Source organism: Macrobrachium rosenbergii, chromosome 57, assembly GCF_040412425.1.
Source record: "Macrobrachium rosenbergii isolate ZJJX-2024 chromosome 57, ASM4041242v1, whole genome shotgun sequence".
Lineage (NCBI taxonomy): Eukaryota > Metazoa > Arthropoda > Malacostraca > Decapoda > Palaemonidae > Macrobrachium > Macrobrachium rosenbergii.
Window position 1 is genome coordinate 14,386,148 of NC_089797.1, and position 25,803 is coordinate 14,411,950.

At 35.9% G+C, this 25,803-nt stretch overlaps 1 protein-coding gene across 10 annotated transcripts in view; it reads left to right on the plus strand.

The window, feature by feature from the left end:
* Positions 1-25,803, plus strand: part of mv (lysosomal-trafficking regulator mauve) — a 284,471-nt gene that overhangs the window by 182,154 nt on the left and 76,514 nt on the right. For 7 of the 10 annotated variants that reach the window (XM_067101421.1, XM_067101413.1, XM_067101416.1 and 4 more), the window contains exons 22-31: positions 3,516-3,672; positions 4,429-4,636; positions 5,723-5,887; positions 8,852-8,961; positions 9,055-9,249; positions 14,097-14,816; positions 17,141-17,353; positions 20,805-20,906; positions 21,904-22,113; positions 24,214-24,406. In XM_067101421.1, the coding sequence (XP_066957522.1) occupies positions 3,516-3,672; positions 4,429-4,636; positions 5,723-5,887; positions 8,852-8,961; positions 9,055-9,249; positions 14,097-14,816; positions 17,141-17,353; positions 20,805-20,906; positions 21,904-22,113; positions 24,214-24,406 (2,273 nt within the window). The remainder of the gene's footprint in view (positions 1-3,515; positions 3,673-4,428; positions 4,637-5,722; positions 5,888-8,851; positions 8,962-9,054; positions 9,250-14,096; positions 14,817-17,140; positions 17,354-20,804; positions 20,907-21,903; positions 22,114-24,213; positions 24,407-25,803) is intronic. The other 3 variants (XM_067101424.1, XM_067101422.1, XM_067101423.1) reach the window with 1 other exon arrangement.

Here is a 25,803-nt window from a genome sequence, read left to right on the forward strand (position 1 = left end):
GAAAACCATCCACTCTCTTTTTGCCTCCATCTGTCAGGGAGATTGGATGATCTCCCTGGACATGCAAGACACTTATTTCCATATTTCAATTCACCTGGACTCGAGGAAATATGTACGATTTGTTTTTGAGGACCAGATGTATCAATTTTAAGCACTTTGCTACAGTCTCTCGACGGCCCCACAAGTCTTCACGTGAGTGTTGGCTCCTTTGGCGTGTTGGCTACATTTAGCGGGAGTGAATACAGTATCTTGCTATACCTGGACGACTGGCTAATTCATTTGCCCACAAAGAAACGCTGCATGGAAGACTTACAGAAGACTCTTATTTTAACCCAGGAATTAGGACTAATAATGAACTTCGAGAAATCACAAATGATTCCCACTCAGAAGATTTTTTATTTGGGAGTTCTGATAGTCTCAGGGACATGGTCTTCACAGGAGAAAGGGCTTCATATCAACATGAGAGAATTGAAGGCGATACATCTAGGTCTGCAACACTTTGTGATTAAGGTACACAACAAGACTATAGTGTTACATGCGGACAATACCACTGCCCTAGCATACATCAAACATCAAGGGGGGCCACTCATTTTCACTTTGCAAGGTAGCGAAAGACCTGCTATGCTGGGCAGATCAGAATCGGACTCGATTAGTCACCCGGTTCATACAGGGCAGGTGCAATGTCCTGGTGGACAAGTTGAGCTGTCAAAAGCAAATTCTGCCCACTAGATCTTCGTGTTTGTGCCAGCCTTTGGAAATTATGGGGTCAACCAAACATAGACCTGTTTGCAACTTCCAGGAATTACCGCCTTCCTCTGTTCTATTCCCCCTTTCTGGACCCTTTAGTTTGGGCAATGGATGCAGTGATCCTAGACTAGCCCAACCTAGATCTTTATGCTTTTCCTTCGTTCGGGATGATTCGGGAAGTAGTGAGGAAGTTTCGCTCACATCACAATGTAAGGATGACTCTCGTGGCTCCCTACTGGCTGCAGAAGGATTGGTTCCCAGACTTTCCGAGACTCCTTCCCGAGATTCCAAGTCTTCTCAGACAACCCCACATCAGGAAGTTTCATCAAGGCCTATCCTCTCTGGCCCTAACATGATTTCGACTGTCTACAGACTCGTCAGAGCGAAAGGATTTTCTAAATCAGTATCAGAGACTATCACAAAATGTAGATGTATCTCCTCCAATAATGTCTACCAAGCTAAGTGGGCACGCTTTAGGAGTTGGTGTAGAAGAGACATAGTCTTCCTCGAAAACATCTATCGCTCAGATAGCAGACTTCCTTCTGTATTTGAAATCTTATAAAAGGGTTGTCTGTCTCAACAATAAAGGGTTACAGAGCGATGCTCAGCTCCGTTTTTCTGCATAAGGGTCTAGACATCTTGAACAGTCAAGACTTGTCTGATCTAACTAAGTCTTGCAATATCTCCAAGTCCAAGAAAGAGGAGTCTTTCTCTTGGAATCTTGAAGTAGTTCTTAAGTGGCTTTGCGACCCTTGCTTTGAACCTATGCACTCTTCCTCTCTAAGGGATCTGACTTGGAAAACTCTCTGGTTACCTTAGCAACAACTAAGAGAGGAAGTGAACTTCAAGCAATAGACAAAAGGATCAGTTTTTCGCAAGGGAATGCAGTCTGCTCCTTTTTGCTAGGATTTCTAGCGGAAGGTGAAAACCCGTCACATCCCTGGTCCCGTTCCTTTTCGATTTCAAGCTTATCGGATATTATAGGCATGGAAGAGGAAGAGAGAGAGAGAGCTGTGCCCAGTACGTGCCCTCAGATATTATTTACAACGGATGGAGAAGATTAGAGGCCAGTTTAGTAATCTCTGGTGTTCGGTAAAAAACCCCTCTAGACCCCTATTGAAGAACGCCATTTCGTTTTTCTTGAGGGATCTCATAGTTGAGGCGCACTCTCAGTTAACGGAAACTGACTTATCGCTATTGGAAGTTAAAGCGCACGAGATAAGAGCAGTTGCTACTTCGGTAGCGTTCAAACACAATCTTTCTCTCTTTGCAATCCTGGAGGCAACTCACTGGAAATGCAAGTCAGTGTTTGCGATGCACTATTTGTGGGCCGTCGAAACAGTTTATGATAAATGGGACCTGTGTCCGTAGCTGGCATAGTGATGGGTGAGGAAGTGTAGGAAGTGTCCCAGCCTTTCCTTTTCTCTTCGCCTTGAAAATGGTGTGGAGGGTATGACGTGCCTAGAGTGCCCACCAGTTTTTAGTGTTGGGTAGTAGTCTTGGTTTTTATCGTTTAATCATTGTTTAATTATAGTGTAGGCGACTTTGTTGTTCTGGTATGTTATTTTTGTGGTACTGTGCCTAGGACAGGGGCAATTATGTATGCTTTGTCAGTCTTCGGTGTACACCTTCGTTGCAAAGCTTAATCATATACTTCGTCAGCCTTTGGAGTACTCCTTCGCTGCGAAGTGTCCCACTTTGTAGAGGCGCTTCTGGCCGTGCCGCCACATCGCTACAGGTTGAGGTGAGCGCCACCAAAGGCAGTACCTACCTGCAGTAGCTCTCTCACCAGCTAAGGAACAACAATTATCTCATCAATTATAACATAAGCTTTTGTCCATGATTCCCCACTACCTTTCAATGTGGAATTAGCTAAGTAATTACTGGGTAAGTTACATACATAAAAATGACATTTTTATGATAAAATTAAGTTTACTTACCCAGTAATTACGGATGGAGCCCACCCTCCTCCCTGCACATGGGCTCTTTTTTGCATAAACAAATTGTCGTGTTGGCGATGTTGTTCCTCTTTCGTACTCCGAAAGTGGGCGGGGCATAGTCACCTAACAAAAGAATCACTACCGTGGAGTACAGAATTCTAACTGCCGTTCGAGTAGAAACTCTAAGCTAAGTATTACTAGGTAAGTATATGTAAAACTTGATTTTATCATAAAAATGTCATTTTTGCATTATTGGCTTTAAAAAATTTGCACCTTTATCCACTCGCTATTCCACTGCTGCTTATTTCATGCTGCTTATTTCATGAAAGATGTATTTTCTGGTTAAGAAGATTCCCAATAAGCATCTTTTTGTAGTTTATTAAACAAAATGAATTCTTGAGTATGTGACTGATATGTTAGAGGATGGGATTTATGTTATCCAGTGATTTAGCCGAAGATTTTAGGTTTCATTTTCATTACATTTTCATGGTAATGATAGAAAGTGTTTGCTAATTTGCTAAGAAAATACATTTTTAATTTGTCAAGTTTTACCAGTGTCAGACAGGAATGTTTAATACAGTAACATCAAACTAAATGAAGTATCAGTAATTTTTCTTCCCTTTCATAGTAGTTTTATTAGTGGAGTAACTAGGCAGTCCACTTGGAAAGGTCTTAGTGTTATAGAAATTTCATCTAATTATGAAACAGCTAGATAATGGCAGATGTGCATTGCCATAACATGAGAATTAAAGCTCTTACTAGAGCTTTATTTGCTCAAAATATTTCTTTTCTTAATCAACAGTTTAATTTTGATATTTCATATTTCAGATATTGTGTTAATGATCAAGGTGAAAGGATAAGTGAATTAGGAATGCTTTTAGCAGCTTTAATGTACTTGTTAGCAGAAAATCAAGTGTATCGAGACTTCAACCTTGTTCAACTCCGTGATATTGATGCTTTGGACAAAATACTCTTCATGGGAAAGGTATGATTGTATCAGTGTTACATAGTTGAAATAATAAAAGACAGGTGAAGATAGTTCCATGTGACCAGTTAATTGGAAAACAAACTTTTTATATTTTATATTAAGACTTCTCGACTGTAAAAGTTTACCATCAATGTGTGAAGCATTTATATGCCGAAAAGATCATGTCATGATTTTACAGTGGGTGCCCAGCATACCTGAATTTGAAATGTGGTCAAACATTGAATAATTAAACATGAAAAGTTTCACCCTTGTGTGGAGGTGGAGAATTTTAGAAATTTGCATAAAAGTGAATACATTATAAGAAATTATAACTATTAACCCTAAAAAAAGATTTGAAGTGCTTTCAAGGTCTTAAAACCTCATTCATTGTGTGCTGTATTTCACAATGGTGTTCTGAATAAGTGTGTTCCTTGCTTATGAATATGAATTTGTTGGTGAATGTAATGTTTTGTAATGGTAAAGTTCTTGTTGGTAGGTTGTTTAAGCAAACTTTGTGTAACCATTGTATTCTTGTGTTTTGCTGTGTAGGTAACTTTGTGTATAGTAGCTGAACTGTTTTAAGAATTTAATGCACACACTTTCTGTAGTTTATGTTGAATAAAACATGAATGCATTAATTTGCATGGTTTCATACAGTAAATGAGTAATAGAAGTACATTTTTCTAAAGGTTTTATTTGTGTCAAAGTTGAATACATTCCACTTTTAATATTTTCAGTGATTTTCTGCATGATGTAAATTTTGTACTTTGACAGGCCCTGCAATTGACTGATGATACTTTAGATGGAAAATTCATGGCCCACCTGTATGTAGGTGTGGTGACTGGCCTTATGGGTGGATCTGGCCCAGGTGGCTGGAAGTCAGTAGCATCAGGTTTGGGAGTAAAGTTCGTATCACTTGAGTCTTTCTCCTCTGGCTTTTGCTCTGGTCCATCTGCAAGTGGGTTAACTACAACTAATACAGGTAATATTCTCTCTCTCATTTTGTTAATGTGGTCAGCCTTTTGTGATGCTTTGCTTAGTATAAACATTATTATTATTGCTGTAAAGAATATTTAACAGTAGCAGCAAATTAGTAACTGAACTCAAAAATTAGTAATTATTAGCAAATGTCTTTTAACCTCTAAAACATGGTAATTCTGTTTTGTTCTGAAACATTATTATTTTGAAAGTTACTGTTGAGAATTTTTCTGTAAAAAAAAACTGGTGTGCAGGATCTAACAAACACAGATGTGTAATAACAATTTTATCTAATGTTTTGATTGTCTCCAGCATTTGCATTTTTGAAATAATTAATGGTTAAAGAAGTAATTAGAAATTATGAAGCTCATTGTGGTGAAAATGCCACAACATGAAACCATATACTGAAATCTACTCCAAAGAAATTTTGATTCAGACATGGGTATAAAAAAAAAGGCATTATATCTATCAGACAAAATAAGGATATTACAGTATTGAAAGAATGAACAAACATCTGAGTTATACCACTTACACTCATGTAACTTTCTGTTGACAATTTTAAATATTGAATGCAGACACCTATCCTTTTTTATAGGATAATAAGTAATACTGTACTTTTAAGAGAATAACCTTTAACCAGATACAATGGATATGTTAGATTAACAAAGCAAAACGAAATTTACTACAGCTGCCTCAAAGGTATGAATGGTTTTCTATTTTAGGAAAATTAAAGCTTTAAATGTATAAGAAAAAGCAATAGAAAAATATTGTGAGAGACTGATGGCTTAGGGTACTTGTGCACGAGTATTTGAGGATTTGCTTTTGGGGTATTTTGTGGATGTGACTTCTGATGTCAGAGGTGAGATTTAACCTTATCCTGTATTGTCTTGTGGACACTGTCAGGTTTCGAAATTGATAAGACAGGCAATAGATAGGTGTTGTGAAAGCGATACACAAATAGGAACACGAATAAAAGGGGAGATAGAAATATGCACTTAAAAATATAAAAAAAAAAGTTGGGCAGATATGGGTTTCTTGTCTCAGCTTTCATGCTTGATGTTACTACATATAATTTTGCTCAATATTTCAGGGAATTCTTACGGCATTACTTCCCCTCCAGTGCGTGTTAGAGATGCTGCTGCTGTGTATGGGTTTCTGTTGCTCTCTCATCCTGCCCATCTTACATATGCAGCAACTGATCAAAACACTGCATATTATCTACCAATTGTGCAGCCAAAAAAAGTTGGTAGACCAGGTAGGAGCACCTGTAGATTTTAATACTTTAGTAATGTTATTTTTGTAGTGAACTGGAGGTATTCGTTTTAGTATCTTTGCGTATTACAGGCAGTCTCCGGTTATCATTGATCCGGTTTTACAGCGTTTGTCTAGCGATGAACATCAGCGCTGATACCTGGTTATTGGTGCCGATAAACCCCAAAAATCGCCAATTTTCGGTTATCGGTGATTTTCCCTTATCATCATGCCATCAGAAAGGAACCCCTACCGATAACCGGGGACTGCCTGTATGCCATTTAATCTAATTTCATCAGTTTTTTATTTTGTATCTTATGCAGAGTAATGCCCATATACTGTGAACTGCAGGTTTTTGGGTACATATGATTTGAGTTTTGAATAAAGTATCAAATGGAATAGTCTTTATCCAGTTGCTTTTCATACAAACCTGTAACAGATCCACCCTGAGTTATGCTGTTCAATTTACGAATTTCAATTTTATGATGAAAATAATGAGAATGGACCTGTTCTTTCACTAGGCTTCTCTTCTCTAAGTATATAGTGTTCTCTGATGCTGTGTTTTTTTAATCTTTTTGGATCCCCCTCTTGTATGTGTTTAAGTTGTGATTTTGAACATCCACCATCTGGGTCCCCTGCTATTGATGAGTTTATGTAAATGTAATAGAATAAATATTACTGTGCATTATGATTCATTGTAAAAATAGAATAAGTACTGTAAATTGTTGGTATCATTCATTTGAGTAATTTTTTTCCAGCTACTTTTGGTAAATGTTTTTGCTAAAATTATTAGTTTCAGTACCTCCATTACAAAGTTCATGTTCATGCCTTTACCTTTATTTTGATACATATATAAGCATAATATTGAAAATAACACCTTGTCAACAAAATAGCTATCCCCAGGGCACGATGGTGGTTTTCAATGTACAATAGTTTTGCATAGTGGTGGAATTTTTGGAAAATAACCCCATTGTAATTAGGGGAGTATCTGTATTTGCAATTAGTCCATTTCATGGCTAAGGATATCCTAGACTTTGGAGCTCCAGATGAAATAGATAAGAAATAGCAGTCTGGTTGGAGGCAGGAACTCTTTTTATAAGTACTAATAGGTTTTCATTTTACAACAAACCCATTACTTGTAATGAGCCAAAATCTCAATTAAAGAAGGAAGGAACAAGCTGCTAAGTCCACCAGAATTGCAATAAAAAATAATAGTAACTAAATTAGGAGCTTTGGGGATAAGCAGCAGAAGACATGGCTCTAAAAGGAAATGGATTTGTGTTTAGGAGACAGAAAAATTGATATTCAGAATAACTCCTAAGAGATTCATAGTATAAGCACAGTGAGTTTTTGCTTATCCACTTATTCTGTATCTATACTTTGACCTTCAGTGCACAAACTTCTACAAACTTAATTTACACATGAGTGAAAACTGTGATTTATGTAAATATACAGTGTGGGAGGGAGTTTCTGTTTCAATAACCTCTGTGTAGCCCAGTTGGCTCACACAGTACTTTGTATCTTGATGGGCTTAATGAGAATATGTGGTGATGCGTGAGTGACATCCAGGGTGCTGGTAGTTGGGAAACATTTGTCATGTTAACTTTGATATTGGAACTGAATTCTAATATTCACACTCCCCCAGTCTTGTTCTTTTGATTCCTCTGATTACAGCTCTAAATACAGTAAAGGTGTGTGCATTCTAAAATTTCATTGCCAATGTATTATATTTTAAGTGTCACATCTGAGGTTTAATGTAGAATGCAAGGTGAATATCTATAGTTCATTGTAGAATCACTGAATAATTAAGCCTTTTATTGTTCTCTCATTGCCAACGTGCCATTTTCATCTCCAATGCAAGCTGTGGTTCTTTAGCTGGGTAATAGACTGAATTGGGAGGGAAATTAGTGAATTGAAATGTTATTGTTGCTGATGATCCAGAACCATGCATTTCTGCCCAACTCAGAGGGTCTGACTACTTCTGTCTTCTTCCCAGGTGTATGAATGGCCCTCTTTTCAGGGTTTCAGAGGCCATTCTAACCTCTTGTGAGGGTGACTGTATACTCTTAAACCTTTTATGATGCTCAATGGCAGGATTATTGTGTCAAAGCTCACTGAGTGAGATAGAGATTGCACTTATATGCAAGTTAATTGATTGCTCCCAGCTTAATATGCAGCAATCCATCCAGCTATGAATGAATGTGTGTCTAATGAGGTTAACAAAGAAAAATTGAATTGTGAAGAAGTTTACATGTGCACTTGCTAACTGGTCCAGCTTGTTCCATTGGACCTGAGTAATTTGGGTTGCGCACAGCACACAGTCATATAATAATGGAAGGGTTCTTTTCAGCTGTGTGGGAGTTGTGCCCATATGTATGACAGGCTATGTAAAAGTAAAGGGGTTTCGTGAAGCAGATGTTTTAGTACTATGTATATGATGCAGTACAGTATTGGTAATTGATGAAGTTATTGTTCAGTAGATTATTTTGACCATTGTGAATAGTAATTAATGCTAGTTGACTTTTTATCAAGTGTTTGATCAAACTTCTAAATAAATTGATATTTGTTATACAGTAAAAGAATTAATTTTGCACAAAATTTTCTTAATTTTGTTTTATGCAGTATACATATCTTCTGCTCTGTGCTTTCTTCAAAATGTACAATTCCTTTTTCATGTTTTTGGTATTTTTTCATTGATGTGAAGTCTTTAATCATTTTATTTTCAGCTAGATAAACCATACTAAATAGAAAATATGCATTAGGAAATTATATTATGTAATGTTCATGCAAACATGTAAAAAAATAGTATATATACCATCAGTTTTATGCTTTTTTAATATATGGAAGCCATCAGTGTTTTGTATATTTGGAAAATTTTGAATCCTTTTTTAATACTGAAGCAAGGTTTTTTAGTTGGTTAATGAAGCCTTGAAGAAATGATGATATTAAGTTTCTTTTCTAAATATAGGTTCCTTGGTGGCAGTTGGTGTTGATTTGGCAGCTCAGATTGAAGAGAAACAGAGCCCATCACGTTCAGACAAAAGCAGTGTTCCTGTGGAGGTAGTGGAGAAGAGAGAGGTAAAGAAGGGTGATCCTTATGCTGCACAGTCTGAGAGAACATATTCCCGAAATGTTGATCAAAATTCTGATAAAGATGATATTACATTGCAGCCTGTTGAAGCCAAGACAGGTGCAGAGGAAACTTGTACTCTTAACAATCATTGTAGTAAGAGTTCAGGTGAACGGGGACCCTCTGACAAGGAACCGTATGGAACAGATGAAAAAGAACTGACTGACAAAGAACGGAATGGGAAAGTTGGTACGAAAAAGGTTATGTGCCCTGCGCAGGTGATTTTGCGAGAAATGGTAAATTTATTCTCATTTTTTTCATTTTAAACACTATCTGCATTAGCAGAATTTGTGTACATTTTCATTTTTCTTATTACATCTCTGCAGTATATACAAGGGACATATTGATGATATCCATTTTTCATTGATAGCAAGAAGTACTTGAAAGCCATAAAGATATTTTACTTGTGCAGATCTTAATAGGCATTAGATATAAAGGTACTCGTCTGTGGAGGAAGCATAGGTCTGTCCTAGCAAGTGGAGGAAGGGGGGCAAGTTAAGAGGGTGGGGATGGTTGTTTTCAAAGTACATGTGGAGTCCCTTAGAGTATTGCATCAATGTCTCACTTGAGTGGATTAAGGGGGAAGTACTCAAGGCATTTTTTCTTGGGTTGCGAGTGGTAAGGTGGTCACTTGTGATGTAGCTTGACATCACTGCAAAGCTTGCTTGTGATTGGCTGATGGCCCAGAGATGTACATAAACCAATTTTTATATACTGTACAATGGTTGGGTCCCTGCTGTCTCCCAGAACAGCAGGCCAAGGGACAGTGGGGGTTATCATTCTCTAGTGAGTGAGTGATGTTCTGCATTGGAGGCATGACTATATGGTGCCATATGGTTGTGGGAAAGGAGAACGTCTTTGTGTTGTATTCAGGTTAGGTTTTTCCTGTAGGATATGGAGGGCCTCTAGTGTGTGTAGTTATATATATATTTTTTTTAGGAGACTACTACCCATCACATTGATGCTGTTGACAAGGGCATTGTGGATAAAGGAAGTGTAGAGTGTTTGAGACTTGTTATTTTTTTATGATATCTTGTGTGTGTCAGGAAATAAGTTTTGAGAGGCATATGGTAATCATATTGATATGTATGCCAGGACATCCAAGGACAGGGTATAAGAAGCAGTAGACCAAGTAGGTCCCTTTCAGATGGTGTCCTGCTGTAAATTAGGCGTTATTCTTCATTACCTGGTTGGCGGTTACCGTTGATGTACATTATGATCAGTAGGGGTGTTTGTTGGTACCATGAGTTCATAATCTTTAAACCTGGTCAGTTTTCCTGTCAGACTACCCATTATTCATGAATGCTTGAGGTCTTTTCTTCAATTCAGCATGGTTGTTCTGACATAGGCACTGATGGTACTCTGGGCACTCACTCAGCCAGTTCAGGCAAAAACTTAGGTTTGTGGGTTTTGCATTGAAGCACGGTTCCCAGGTTGGTATCAGTAATGAGAACTTCTAGGAAGGGGAGCCATTCATCAGTGCTGTACTGGCAAGTGTAATGTAAGAGACTACACTGTTGGAAGGCTTATTGGAGGCATTCTGTGTGTTGTACATCTGTGATATTGACAAAGGTTGCCAGTAAACTAGATTTGAATATGGGTTTTGTGAAGTTGGAGGAGACAAGTTTCTTGACAATCTTGTTGTAGAAATTCATGAAGAGGGCATTTAGAGGGGGAATCCAAGGCAGTGCAGTCTTTTTGGATGTTAATTAGGAGACCCCTCTGACCACCCGTAGAAGGCACATGTACCTTTGAAGAGATGGCATCACCATGGGTTTCCCTCTAGGCATCCTCCCTACAACAGCATTGATATACTAGGTAGTGTTTCAGACTAACGACAGCACGCTTATTAGAAGCCCTTTATATCTTATGGGAAAAACCCGACCTGAATATGATACAAGAAACATTCCTCCATCCCATAGTCATATGATGCCATAAAGTCATGCCTCCAATTCAAAACAAATGTCACCCACCCGAGGATGACACAAGCTGCCCCTTGGCCCACTGCTCTAGATGGCAGCAGTGACCCAGCCACTGCGATGAAAAGTGGTCAACATTTCATGTCCATTGGCCAGTCATAAGTGGGCTCTGCAGTGTCATCAAACTATATCGCAGGTGACCACCTTACTGCTCACAGAATGAGATAAAAATGCCATGAGCCTCCCTTTAATCCCCTCAAATGTTCACCTCTGTCTTAACCTTAACCCTATGAGGAGACTAGAGTGTACACGATGCTCTACAAAACTCCATGTATACTTTGAATGTGACCACTGCAGCTTTCTGGACTTGCCACTTCTGATACTTGCCAAAACTGACCTACGCATTCTCCGCAGACCTGTACCTGTATATTTTTTATAGTGTGTTTTTTACAAGTAAAATATCCTTATGACTTTGAGTATTCTCACCATCAGTGAAAAATGAATATCAGCCATTTAATCATCCCCTTATGTGCTGTAGCAAAAAAACTTATAAGAAAAATAGAAAAATTAAATAAATACTGCTGTTGCAGTGATAGTGTTAAACTTAACATGTTTGACAGAGGGTCTCCTACCAAAAATATATTTTCATTTATTCTTTTGAAAAGTAATTGAAATTTTTGTATATTCAGTTAACCATAGATGGGAGATTTAAAAAGTATTTTATACCATTGTTGCTCCTTTTTGTTTTAATTACTTTTAACTCATTTTGGTCATTGGGATAAGTTTCATTACATTCCAGGTAAAAGTTAATTAATTGGACTTTGATTTGAGATTTTCCCCTGTCCAACAGTCGTAAAATATTGCTTCTGTAGACACTGTATTTAAATGAAGTTAGGTACTTAGCAGTTGATAGTCATAATCTGACTGTTTAAAAAAATAACTTGTGCTTTATTTCATTTTTTGGGACTTCTCAGTTTTGTGTACAGTTTAGTTGAAAACATTTCCAGAGATAATAAGAAATTATTTTTATCAGAATATTTAGGAAAAATATAAAGGTTCGTGTGTTTAGAAATGGGCCCCTTATTGTTTCCCATTATACAAACTTAAAGCTTGCAGCAGTGAGCCCTTGGACTGAGATTCATAACTGGAGGGTGGTATCCTCTAAGGACAATAGTTTTGCTTTGAAAGTTGTAGAATTGAACATCCAGGTTTGTCTCAGTGTTGTTGCAACTTTGAGGCACACCTGGATATGACTGAAGCTTCTGGTGAGCTATCATCAGCATTAGAGTCTTGAACATCATATTGCCATTTGTTTTTATCCTTTTCCAATCATGTCGTAGAATGTTATATACCTTAGTCGCACTTGATGGGAGCATAGCAATTTAATGTTTAGGTTTTTGCATGTATCTTCTAGCTTCTCTGTAAGCACTCATGCTGCTTTTTCCTTTTTTACATTGTTAGATTTTTATTCATTAAATTACATAGTTTTTAGTTATTTTTTGTAATTTAGCATTAGCTAAAATATTTTTCTTACCACCCTGTTTCCAATGTAGCATTTATTTGAAGGTGAGGCCCACTTAATATAGATATTAGATTAGGATTTATTTGCAGTGAAAGCCATTCTTTGTTATCTTTTGCCTATTTAGTACTTCCAATGCCTTTTTTACCTTGTGATTCCTTTCAGAGATAAGGTTTCATGTTGGACTCACATAATGCATAATGGCCCCTCTCTCTTTTTTTTGGTTAATTCTAATTGCTATCATTCTTGTTTTAAATTTATGCCCTCCAATACTGAATTTTAAATGGTTTTAAAAATCTCTGGGAATTGACTGATTGTTAAAGTGTGAAACTAGAGTAACTCATTAACATCATAAGTATTAGGGTCTGATGCTGTTCACAGGGAAAGAGCAATTAGCCTGTACCCTCTTGTCTTCTCTGAAATGCATCTGTTCACTGTTGATTCTTTTCACCCTTTCAGATTTTCCCTAGATCTTAAACTCATGTTTTCATTTCAAATGCTGGCTTTGTCTTAATATAATGTAACCCCTCACATAGCTGTGATATAAGAAAGATTACTAAGACTTATTGTATATCCTGAATAGATGGCAACAGTGGTGGTCATCATCCCTTCCAGATAAAAAGAAATATAAGAAGATTTGAAGAGAAGTAGTCTTCTGGAGATTTGACTATATGTAGCCTGAACAGAAAGTTTGAAATCAGTCTGATGTGGTTGAGAATAAATCATACTAGATTAACCAATACAATGGAGGGAGCTAGTACCCCATTATGTACCTTCCTTGATAGTCCCCTATCTGTTGAGTGTTTTCCGGTACAGCATTCCAAATATAACCATTTGAGGACATACAATATAAATGATAAGAATATCTCAGAAATTTAAATGGCAAAGTATATGTTAAAACCTTATAAAATATCTATGAGACACCAAGATTTTTAATGAAATATACATATGAAATATACTTAATTGCACATTCATTTATTGTATTTTTCTCTGATGAAGAAGCATATTAAAGCTGCTTGATGTTGTAAAGATAATCTAAATAAAAAGGTGATTGGCTTCATGGCCTAAACCTCTATCAGATCAAATCAGAGTCCACAAAACAATATAGAGAGGTCAGATGGAAATTCATTTATGAAACTCACAAACAAGATGTGAAATAATGAAGTTCACAAAACAAGAGTGGAGAGAAGAATGTGTTGGTGACTAGTAATTTGATAGATCACTATTTAAGTGAATAGTGGATTAATTTACTGATAGCTTCCATGTAATCCTAGTCAGATCTTGAAATGGATGACTTTGGGAGCTGTATGCATGGTGTACATCAACCTTTTATTGATGCATGTTTTTCTTGTAATCTGCACATTTTATTTTTTAAATGCATTTGAAAATATTGCTCTAAATTCCAGTGGACAGCAGTCCAATAGGTTGTGAGTTGTGGGTATCTGCAAATTATAGTAATCACCCAGAATATCCATTTTAGTCAAGCAGTCCAGGCTTTATGCTGGTATTGGAAAATTACCTGAAGAAAAAAATTAGCTCACTAACATACCTTCATCATAATTCAGAAGGTATGTTTAGTAGTTTATATTGAGGCATCACCATTAAACTGTTTTTTTTTTTAAATGAATTTACTTTTCCCCCACAGATCTCAACGGAATGGATAATTATTGACAATCCAGGTAATGTAGATGGTGTTCGAAAGGTAACTAAGACTCACAGAAGTGGGAGACCACCTGCTAAGGACGAAAGCACCCCAGAAAGCAGTTCATCAGTAAGTTCAGATGATGCAGATGAAGAAGGTGTTAGTGGTGTAAAAAAAATACCTGTGGAGATTGGGGAAGATCATGTAGATGGGGATTCATTAGTGAAAACCTCAGCTCTGGCTAACATGGTGGTTCCAGGGGTAGATGTGTTAGAACAAAAATTTGATTCTGAAAGTGTTGAGATTGAAGATGCAGTTTGTGCTGATCAAAATCTAGATGAAAGTTGTGATAAGGTAACGAAAACTTTAAATAACAAACATTCTATGTTAAAGGTGCCAAGACTCGAAAGCCCATCAGCTGATTCTTCAGGAAGTGACAGAACTGAAGTTATTGATAAGTGTATTGGAAAAACCACTAGATGGACTGAAGATGTTGGAGAAACTGAAGAAGATGATAGTGATGAAGAGGAGGAAAGCATTAGTGGTGAGGAGCTTTCAACTCTTATGCAAGTGGTTGTTGGTTTGTTAGAGTTGCTGCAGATGATTCTAAAGTATTCCAATGAGTCTACTCGGTACACACTGTTAGCAGAGGCCATATACATGGATCAAGCGCAAATCATGATGAATCACCCTCACCCTGTCATACGTACAGCAGTTTTTAAGGTAAAGTAATTTGCATTTTTACTAATGCTTTAATCTTGTTCATTCAGTAGAGATGATTTCTCAGGCTTTGCTTATTCTCTTAACCTATATCTGAAAATTAAGGTAGGATTGAGGTATTATAAAAAGGTTATATTTGATAAATACTTTCTGTATTACTTTATATTTCACTTAGAAATTTTTGGTTTTTGCAATTTGTTTAGGCTGATCATTCAGCAGTGTAGATTACATAAACACTAGGTAGTATAACTTTGCATAGGAAACAACTACAAAAAGATGCAGGTAATTTGAAATACCTATACTGCACACAAAGTACTAACAGATGTTTGGGCTGATCATTCAGTAGTTAAGATTACATAAACATTAGGGAGTATAACTATGCATAGGAAAGAGCTGCAAATGAAGCAGGTAATTTGAAATACCTGTGCTGTGCACAAAGTACTAATATATGTTAAGTATATATCAACCTGAAGCTAGGGTATAAACTTAAAAAACGAGTGTAAGAGCTGATAACATTACAGTATTAAGCTGTATTTCATTTGTTGATATTTTTATGGTGCATTTGAGTGTTTATTTTTTTTTTACTGAATCCGTAGGACAAGTGTGTTTAAAGAGGTCCATGTTATTTAGTAATTTACTTAATCCTTAAGACATGTATTTACTCAGTTGAGGCGTATATTCACAGAGCTAGTACCACTAGACTGTTAGCCAGTTGTCTTGGGTAAGAACCTTCATAAAATAATTTCATAGGTCTGACTTACCATAACTTGACTTTGTGATTATGTTAAACTAAATTATAAGTTTCTTGCTATTTTCCTTGATCCATTTTTTTCTTCCTTGGCTATTTGTACCTGACCTTTTATTAATGAACCATGAGTGACCTTGAAAGATATTTTTGATTACTCTTAAAATGTGAAGAATGAAGTTGGATGACATGCCCTGTGACCCATAGAATTCAAGTAGCTCGTATGGTAGAATGAAGCAAAAGTTCCCTTTCAAGTTCTGCTTTTAGTACTAGATCCAATTTTGACAGATTGATGACCTTTAGGTACCAGGAGCTTTGTGTATGGCATGAGTTGTGTATGGCATGAGTGTAAGTCCTTGAGGGCCCTTGAGAGACGAGTTTGTTTACTTTTAAAATTTGTCACTTGGCCTTGGTTGAGTGGATTGATAACAATACTTATTGTTGAACCCAAAACTGCTTATATTTGTATTGATATTATTAACATAGTAATTACATTTTAATGTTAAATGATTTATTAGAGGATCCCCTGAAGTTGGAGTTAGGGGGGGCTGGGGAGGGCAACTGCCCCCCCAAGACTCAAGATGTTCCCCCAAGCCTCAACTTGCCCCCCCCTACCCCACCATGCCCCAAGAAGTAACAGCAGCTGGTTTTCCATTATTCCTACCAAAATTCAAATGTGTCATCACATTAAGTTATATCTTTCTATCTATTTATTTTATGTGCTTCAAAAAGCACAAGTTATATCTTTCTATCTATTTTATGTGCTTCAAAAAGCACATAAAATAGCTCAAAATAAAAAAACCCAGATGATTAGGCTTGCTTTGCTCGCCAAACCGCATTTACCCCCCCCCCCCATCAAAAATCTTAAATGACACCCCTGTTGGAGAGGAAGACTTCAGACAGCATCATGCTACGTTGCCAAGGGGTGTTGAATGTTAATTCACTTCTTGACTAAAAGTGTGTCACCAGTGATACTACACCAGTTAAAACTAACCAGTTACCAAGATTATTTTGATCTTTTAATATAGATTAGCTAAGCACGGAGGCTTGCCCTTCTTAAGGTGAGAGTGGACTTCCAAGCTCACAACACAAGAATAGTTGGATCTTCCTTTCCGTCATTAAATTTGAATTTCTTTGATAAATATCTATCTTCTGTGATGTTGCTTCAAGAGAGTTTATTAGCATTTGAACTGCAGTAAGTAAAGGTCATAGAATTCAAGTTTTCCGAAGGACAGTTGAGTTTTGGTTGAGGTAATCCTAACTAAAAACCTCTTGGAATTGACTAGTAATGATTGAAATTTCACCACAGTTTGTTTTCATTTGAAATCTGTTATTTTGATCTTTTAATAGTTTAAGTGAGATCAGTTGTTTCTTAGCTTTTAGTATTTTTTTATTTTATTTAAATGAGTGATGTAATTATTGTTTGATTGAAAATTTGTTTTTGATGATTACAATTAAAATTTTTTTTTATTAATATGTTTATCTTTGGTTGTATTTTTCTATATTGATGGGTTTATCTTTCAGTTGGAATAATGAATATACACTTATATTTTTATATCTGGTTTTATATGTTATTTTTCAGTTATTCACTACAATACTAGAACGATGTTCTCATGAGGATCGCGTGTTACATCTTCGTCAGCATGCTCCAATGGTTGTGGCTCAGCAGCTGTACAAGCACACATCTACATCATCTCATTTGGTCATGGCTGTGTTTTCTCTTGCCCATGGTCGGCCATTTACCTTCGATGATTATGCAATAGATTCTGATCCAAGTTTAGCTCTTCCTGGCCAAGTAAGTTGTAACACCCCATGTCCACTCATAGGGTTTGTAGTAATTGTAATTATTTTATACTGTTTCATAAATATTGATAAGCCCTATTATGATAGTCCTTGTTCTTATTTGTAAAATAGTATTGTTTCCTTAGATGTTTTCTGTAATTTTGGCAAGAGTATATCTTGAGCTTTCCAAATAAATGAATCCATGAAAATTACATTACAGCTTGTTTACAGTGTTGTTCATTAAGGTGATAGATGCTATGATACACCCTTGGGATGTTTCAGAAGTTTTCAAGTTTCTCTGTTCATTTAATTGGTTCATATTACATGAGAAGTGACTTTTGAAAGTCTTAGATTAATGCACCATCAAGCCAGAGTAACTCCAACAGGAGTGGTATGCAGACCACCACTCTCCTGATAGTCCTCTCAACAGAATACCCATCAGAACCCAGTCTCCTGTGGTAGCCTCTGGTCGACATGTTTTCTCATAATCTTTAATTTAGAGACCCCATTTGCATTCTTGCCTTTTGCAAAAAGTATTTCTGACTAAATGCCTTGACAACCTCCTTCCCTAACAAGCCCTCCACACTCAAATTATTGCAGACCAAATGGGAAGAATTTTCTAGTGGATATTTTAGAAAGACTGTCACTTTTTTCTCTGTCACTATTGCTTCAAGTCAGTTTTTTTATGGATCAATAATATAAATATACGAAATTGGTGTTTGTCTTCGAGGACTACAGGCAGAACTTTACAATTCATTCTTAAATTCCCCAGAGTCAGGTCTTCTGTGGTAAGTTTTGGGAGGTGCCACCACTAGTCTAATCTTAAGTAGGATTTTACATTGTTTTGTAGTTGGGGAGTTCTTCTTTGGGACTTGACTTATCAAAATGGCCTTGGTCTGAAATTTCCAGTTCACTAAATAAAAAAGAACTCTTTGGATTATCAACTCAAGCTATGCATCAAAAACTGGCTTTCAGCAGCTCTCACTCATAACTTTTAGGTCACTAAGAGTTCCTCATGATCTGTCTTCTCTTATTCAAACTTGATAGGGGCAGATAGCAGTGAGTTTACATGCCATGTTAGAGGTCTGAAAATGTACACCCTTTGCCAACATATTTGTCAGTTCCCACTATATCAGTACAGGTATATTACTTTTTTACCTCATTCTCCCTTCAAGAACACAGTAGTCTTGTGGTCCTAATGAGCTATTAAAAGGCATTGAGCTTGTACAAGGATGACTGCCCTTACTTAAGTTAGAGTGTATAAAGTTTTGGGATCTGGGTGCCTTGGGTTTATTCAAACACACCCTACCAGTTGACCAATCAGAAGTGAGGTTAATTTTAATTGGTAGTACCAGTCTGTATTCTTGTCTTTGTACTTCAGGTACATTTCCAACAAACACCTTTGGTGTAGTTGAGTAATCTTTATCCTAGTTCCTGCCTCTATCTCATCTAATTTCTTAATTCATCCACCATTGAATTGTTTATAGTACACTCTCTAGACAGCCCTGGTGAGCATCTTGACCTTTACCTCTGCCCAGCCCTCCTTCATAGGACATGACCAATATGGTTTTGGCAAGTCCTCCAGCCTCCAGGTAAAACCATTGTGCATGATGCATACCTAAACTGAGTGGTGCTACATTCTCATTTAAGGCAACAAAATGACAAATTTGGATAGTTTTTATTCATCAACCCATTCGGAGACATGGTGTATAATTTTTGCTTACTTACGTAAGTTGATATTTGGCTTTAGAAATACATTGTTTGAATATTGTTAGAACTTTCTGACTGTTTTGTATAGACACACCACCTGGTCATGTATGCATGTATTGGTTCAAGAAGAAACTTTATAATGAATGGGGGTGGTAAGAGATTGTTGGTGGCTTGCCTCCCTTGAGGGGAATCTGTTGTCTTACAGAAAGACAGGATCATAATCATCTGGGAAAATACTTAATGAGTAAATGCTCAACTGGTGCCCTCTTGAAAAAGCTCTAAAATGGTACTGTTTTGACCTGTGACGACTGGAATTTCTTGGTATTATTTTGATTAGTTACATTGAAGTCAGCAGTTTTGCTGTAAAAAGATTTTGTCTTAGAATTTGTGTGTATATTGAGACTATTTAAACCTTCCCTAATGATAACCAAAGTACTGTATATACTTGTGTAATGTTCAGTATTTAAAGACCAATTTTATAGCCTAAAATTTTGGGGTCGAACATTACATGGGGTATAGTTTTGGAAAAGTGCAAGATTTTGGGACTAGGCTAAGCCTAGGCTTTGGATTTCCCAACAAAAGAAAGTCAACAAAGTAGCATTTCCTTCCACAGAAGTTGACGAACTATTTTTTTTTTTTTTTTTTTTTTTTTTTTTTTTTAGAATAAAGACAATAAATACAAAGTTGTTTTACTTATTTGAGAATCTTTTATTATGTTGTTTTTATATTGGAAAAGTGCAAACTTTTGTGACTAGGCTAAGCCTACCACAGGCTTTGGATTTCCTGACAAGGGAAGTCAACAAAGTAGCATTTCTTTCCACAGAAGTTGACAAACTTTTTTTTTTTTGTATGATAAAGACAATAATTATAAATGTTGTGTTGCTAATCTGAGAATCTTTTATTATTACATTGTTTCTATGTTTATGGCTGTTCTGTGTTATAATAAGTGTAGCGTACATTTCCTGAATGCAAACAAGTATTAGCTGCCATTTTTATTTCATCAGTTGATTTCTCTTCACTTACAATTCACAAAGAATCGTACATACTGAAGAGTATTGAGTAAAAATACAGTATTTTGAAAACTTTTGATAAAAGAAGCAGTAAAAGGATAATAGAGTCAAAACAATAGTGGAATTCGGTAAAGAGAGATAAAAGAATAGAAGTGAATGGTTATCATACTGTTAGCTAGTTTTAGTGGTTGAAGAGAGATTAAAGAATATAAATGTATGATGATTATACTGTTCGCTAGTTACAGTGGTTGCTTGGCAACCTTTTGGTAGTTATGACAAAATCATTGTAAACAAAGAAGGTTGGAAGTTTTTTTTTCCTTTTGTTTATTTTATTATAGTTAATTTTAATGATTTTAAATGAGTACATGCTGATTTTTTATACATTTACAGGAATATTCTAAGCTTTTAGCTTCATAGTTAAACTCAATTTTTAGATGTCAGAATCTTAGACTGGGCTACGGTAGCGATTGCTGACATAGCCTAGGCTATCATCATGTTTTGATTCCAAATATATAGAAACATAGCCTAGGATTATTGCTAGAATCAAAACTCAAACATTACACCGGGTATATATATGCTAAAATCCTAATATATGAGGTAAAAATTGGGGGTCAAACATTACATGGAGTCGAATATTACACGAGTATAAACAGTAAATAAATTTTACGGAAGATAATGTGTTTTTACTTTGCATTTTGTTTTGGTAAGGATTTCATTTATTAAAAGTTGATTTGTTGTTTTCAGGTGACTATGTTTATTCCATTAATGGCAGTGCTTCCAAATACTTGCCAAGATATTGCACTCTGTCACAACTCCTTAATGGTCTTACTTGACCTACTACATAAGGTATGTTGAAAATTTTTTTTCACTATATACATATGTAAACAGGTAGTTTTTAATGACATATACATTAAATCTAAATACATGTTATCTTAAATCTGAGAGGGTGGTTCATATGTACTTAATGTGTTGGATTCATAATGTTAATTGGTGGTGGGTGGGCATTGATACCCTAACCTTGGTAAAGTTGGAGAGAGAACTATAGTACGTGGAGTGCTATTTTCTAATAAGAGCAGTGACATGCTGCTTCTTTGTGTTATCAAAAAAGTGTGACAGAAGTTGCTATGAATTTATTCCGAAAGAGATGTTTTTCTGTGAAAATTCTTGGAGATATTAGTAAATGTAAAATTTTTAAGCAGTTGAACAGTTCAGGTAAGTACCTTGATCAGGTAATGAGAGTATCAGATACTGAGAAATTCACAGGTTTGTTTATCAAACCCAAAATTGATCAAATACGAAAAATTTTTAATCAATTTGTATTTTTTTTTACACTAACAAACCTGAGGTCTTTATGGATGGTTAAAAATAGAACAAGGTTTGGTTTCATGAGTGTATCAGCCAGTGGGGAGAGAGAGTAGGCGGAGCCTGACCTCTTCTCCCCATCACATGCGCCATAACTCGCTATTTATCTCTCAAACCGCCTTCAAGCAGGATGTGTGCTTTCCATAATAATTTTTATCAGAACTTATGCATTGCACAGTATGTTACAAAATCAGTTGGTTAAGGATTCAAGAAAAACATGATAAGCATGGCAAAATTTTATGCAGTCTAGGTAAATTATTATGTCCTTGCCAACTTACTAGTAGTCAAACCAAGAAGTGTGTGTGATTGTTTAATATTGTGATTGCATTTAGGATGCTGATCTCTCTTGGTTGTTCCATTGGGCTTAATTTCAGTGAGTATATCTATTGTGTAATTTCAGTGAGTATATCTATTGTGTGACTTCACGGAGTATGTATGTTGTGTGCACGTTTTTTTATCTTGCGTCTGTTCTTCCTTACAGAATCCTGATTTGATTGTTTCACTGGTGACAAGAGCTCATCTGGTAGATTCCCTTTTAAGCACTCTCAAGAAATGCCTTCATGTTCAAGGCGTAGGTATTAATGATGTAACTGGAGAGAGTGAGAGTGAAGTGGTTGTGTCTGATGTTACGGACATCCTCTCTTGGATTATCAATTCTCTTGTGACTTCAAATCCGCACAAGCATTATATGGTGAGTTTTGAGTTTTTTGTTTTTTTGTGTTTGGGATACCTGGCAGAATCGGAACAGAAACATCCTGTTCCGTGCTTGATTATGATATTCCAAGTCTTTTCCTGGATAACTAAAGAGTTGTGGGGAATTTATGATTTAATTTTTACCATAATTATCCAGGTAATCATATTTCATAAACTTTCTGAAGTATTATACTTCCATATGAATGAAGGTAATAATATTTTCAGATTTTTACATTATAATTATTAAAAGAAATATAATTTTTGATGGTTGTTTTAATATATGCTTCTGCCATCTGTGTTTGTTTATTGACAATTTTATGAAGAAGTGTGCAGCAGTGGGATACTGAACATTGACTGGTTTGCCGAATACTCAAGTATGGAAGTGAAGAATTTAGTGGGCGAAAAAATACAACAGTATTAGCCTAGTTTTCATACTGTACTGTTATATTTTAGACTGCCAACACATCATTTTATAGACCAACAGTCAGATCACAGGTAAAAAGAAAAAACAGGTCTCAGAACACAGCTGTGGAACTCCCGACAAGATAGGTGTATGCTCACTAAAACACCAACAATTCTCCATTATTGGCAATTTAACATTTATGGTTATTTAACCTACTGAATTTGATTTAATTCATCATCTCTGATACTGTCAAGTCAGATGGTCATGCAGAACTGATAAGGATTCAGTCACATCACCACAGATACTAAATCTAAGTTACAAAAGTTTTTATTGTGGTCAACCCATTCAAAGACACCACTAATCAGTTTGATGAGTTTAGGTCCAAAAAGGCATCAACAGGCCCATGGAAAGGTGTTCCAGGGAGGACAACAGCACCGGGCTTTGGGTGGGTGTGAGAAAACCCAATTAGTCTCAAAGTATATTTTAAATTTATCATTAGTTAGATAAATAAGTAAAGTATCAGCATTGGTATGATAAATGAACATATAATGCAAAGTTATTAAACCTGTACTACAGTTTAAACTTATTTCAAAGTATAATAACTTCCAAAAACTGATAATGTTTCAACAAATTTATTCACTACATATTGTCATATATAAACATTGAAGAAGTAAATGAAAATCCTGCATATTTTTTCATGTGAAAGGTAAGGTATTGAAACATTATGAAAATATTTGGCTATTCAATGATATTAGCTATAAATAAACTACAGTATGTGTATGGTCAGTACAGTCATTCTTCTTACTTGACAGTAAAAATGTCCCTTTCACAGCTTGTATGATTTTCTTTACTTTCAGTCTTCTTGTGATAGTGGATTGAGACATAATGAGATGTTCAGTCATGTTCACATTTCTTCCTCTTTCATTGGGTCTCACCACTTCTTTTGCATCAAGGCTGATACTTCATCTTTTTGTGATGCAAAACACTGCAAGCAACAGAGTCAGAGATGCTGCCAAAAATTGAATGAATGTATCTCAGGGAACCGCTAGTTTCCACATTTATGATGTCACTGAGTCCAAAGCCTAACATATTGCATGCCAGACTTTTTTTTTAATAGACTGTATGGAAATTCACAATAACAATAAGTATAGAAAATACAGTAATTTACATAAGTAAGCAATTAACTTTTAAGTATGTTAAGTAGAGATCTGTACAGTACTGCAATATTACAAGTAGGGCAGTGCTATACCATGTTTTACTGGCAACACTATCTACAGCCTGCTTTCAGGCTGCTTTGGTCACTATATCCAGTGTTAGTTGCAGCCTGCTTTCAGGCTGCTTTGACCACTATATCCAGTGTTAGTTTACAGATTTTAATTTCTTATAGTAATTTTCACGACTATAGATGTTGCTGTAGATGGACACTGTTCAGATGAGCAGTAAGTAGCACATACTTATAATTTCTTGATGGAAAGGTTGACAGGATTGGAGTTCTGTAAATGCTATAAGGGAAAAATGGAATTGAGTAAGTTGGAAGCCCATAAATTTAAAAGAGGAAAAGGATAGCTGACAGGTATCATAGGTTGTGAGACATACACTTTTAGGATTTTAAAACTCAGTAATAGATCATTTTGATTATACTTTTTGAATTAACCTTTAATTCTGAATTTATTAATAATGGTTAATACTTTATAGATTTGCTTGGAGACATTGCACCAGCTGAATTTGATGTGTCGAGGAGAAAAAGCAGAATGTGGAGGTCAAGCCAATTGTGTAGCATTACTGCACACCACTGAAGCAGCTCTTTTACAAGTAGCCCTTTCAAGAATACAAGCAACAGCCTCTACACTTCAACACACTGCTAGAGATATGGCAGCAAGTCTCATATGTAAGTGTTGTGTTCAATGCATTTAATTTCTTATGTGTTTTAGCATTTTTAAGTAAGTATCCAGTATGAAAGATACCATTTGAATTAGGTTCAGTGGAATAACTAAGGCCCAAAAATACTCCCTTACTTTTTAAAAAGGAAAATCCTTCTCCAGGATGAGGTTACAAATATTTGTACAGTATCTGGAATTGTTGTTACTAATCATAAGTGTAACTAATTTATTAATGTTTTTTTAATTAAATATTTATCTCAAAGCTTATATATTAATTTATTGAGAGAAGTAATTTATGATAAGCATTTATTAGTGATAATTTTACATAAATATTTAGTGAAAGCTTAAATCTGTTTGTAATTTATGGAGAAATTTTTTGACTGAAGTAATTTATAATCATTGCTGACATACTGACTGATGGGTGTAAAAATAGTTTTTGATGTGTTTTGATATAAGGAATTGGGAGAGCTCATTTTGCATCTAACCTGTTGAAAGGAAAAGCTGACTTACAAACCTTTAATGGTGGTGATGATGATATACCCACCTCATTGACATTAAAAAGGTTGCAAGCCATGGAGGTGATAATTTTGTAAGCTTTAATCGGATACTTTCGATTAGGCTGACAGATTTTATATCCATTCTAGTATCCCAAATTGTGGATTGCAAGTCTTCAATACCAATATCCATTCTAATATCCTGAATTGAGAATACATTTCTTCAATCCACAAGTACAGGCAGTCACCGGGTTACGGCTGTCTCAGTTTATGGCATTCCGACTTTATGGTTCTTGGCTCACAGCACCATTAGCCTGATTTTACGGCGCTGTACCCAGGTTTACGGCACCTCAACCTGGTTGTACAGCGCCATAAGAGCCGTTTATTCCCATTAGTATTATTATGATGTTCTGGTTTACAACATTTTTCAGGTTATGTTATGCCGTTGGGAATGAAACCCCTGCCTTAAACCGGGGACATGTTTTTTTTTGTAGTTGTTAGGTATGTAAAGGAATAAGTTCCCAAAATGCACAAACCTCATATTTTACCTATGCCATACTATCCAGAACACTGTTATTGGCTAGAGTACTACTGATCAACTGGAAAAACAAAGTTTTTTGATAACTTTTAGCTTTATCCATTTTACTCCAAATCTGAATGAAGTCAATTATCTTTAACATGATTGAATAAATGGTTCTCTCAAGCATTACTGCTAATTGTGGTTGTGTGAGTTAGCCACCTCTACATAACTTAGTAGTTGTTGTCCAGCTTCGAAATTAACTACATTTGCATTGAGGCCTTTATTGACTATGCCTAGACAAGTTGTATAGAGACTAGTAATATAAGCTACTACAGCTTAAGGAATATGATTGCTGCAGCTTCTGCTAGGACAAACTTGGAAGCCTTACAGG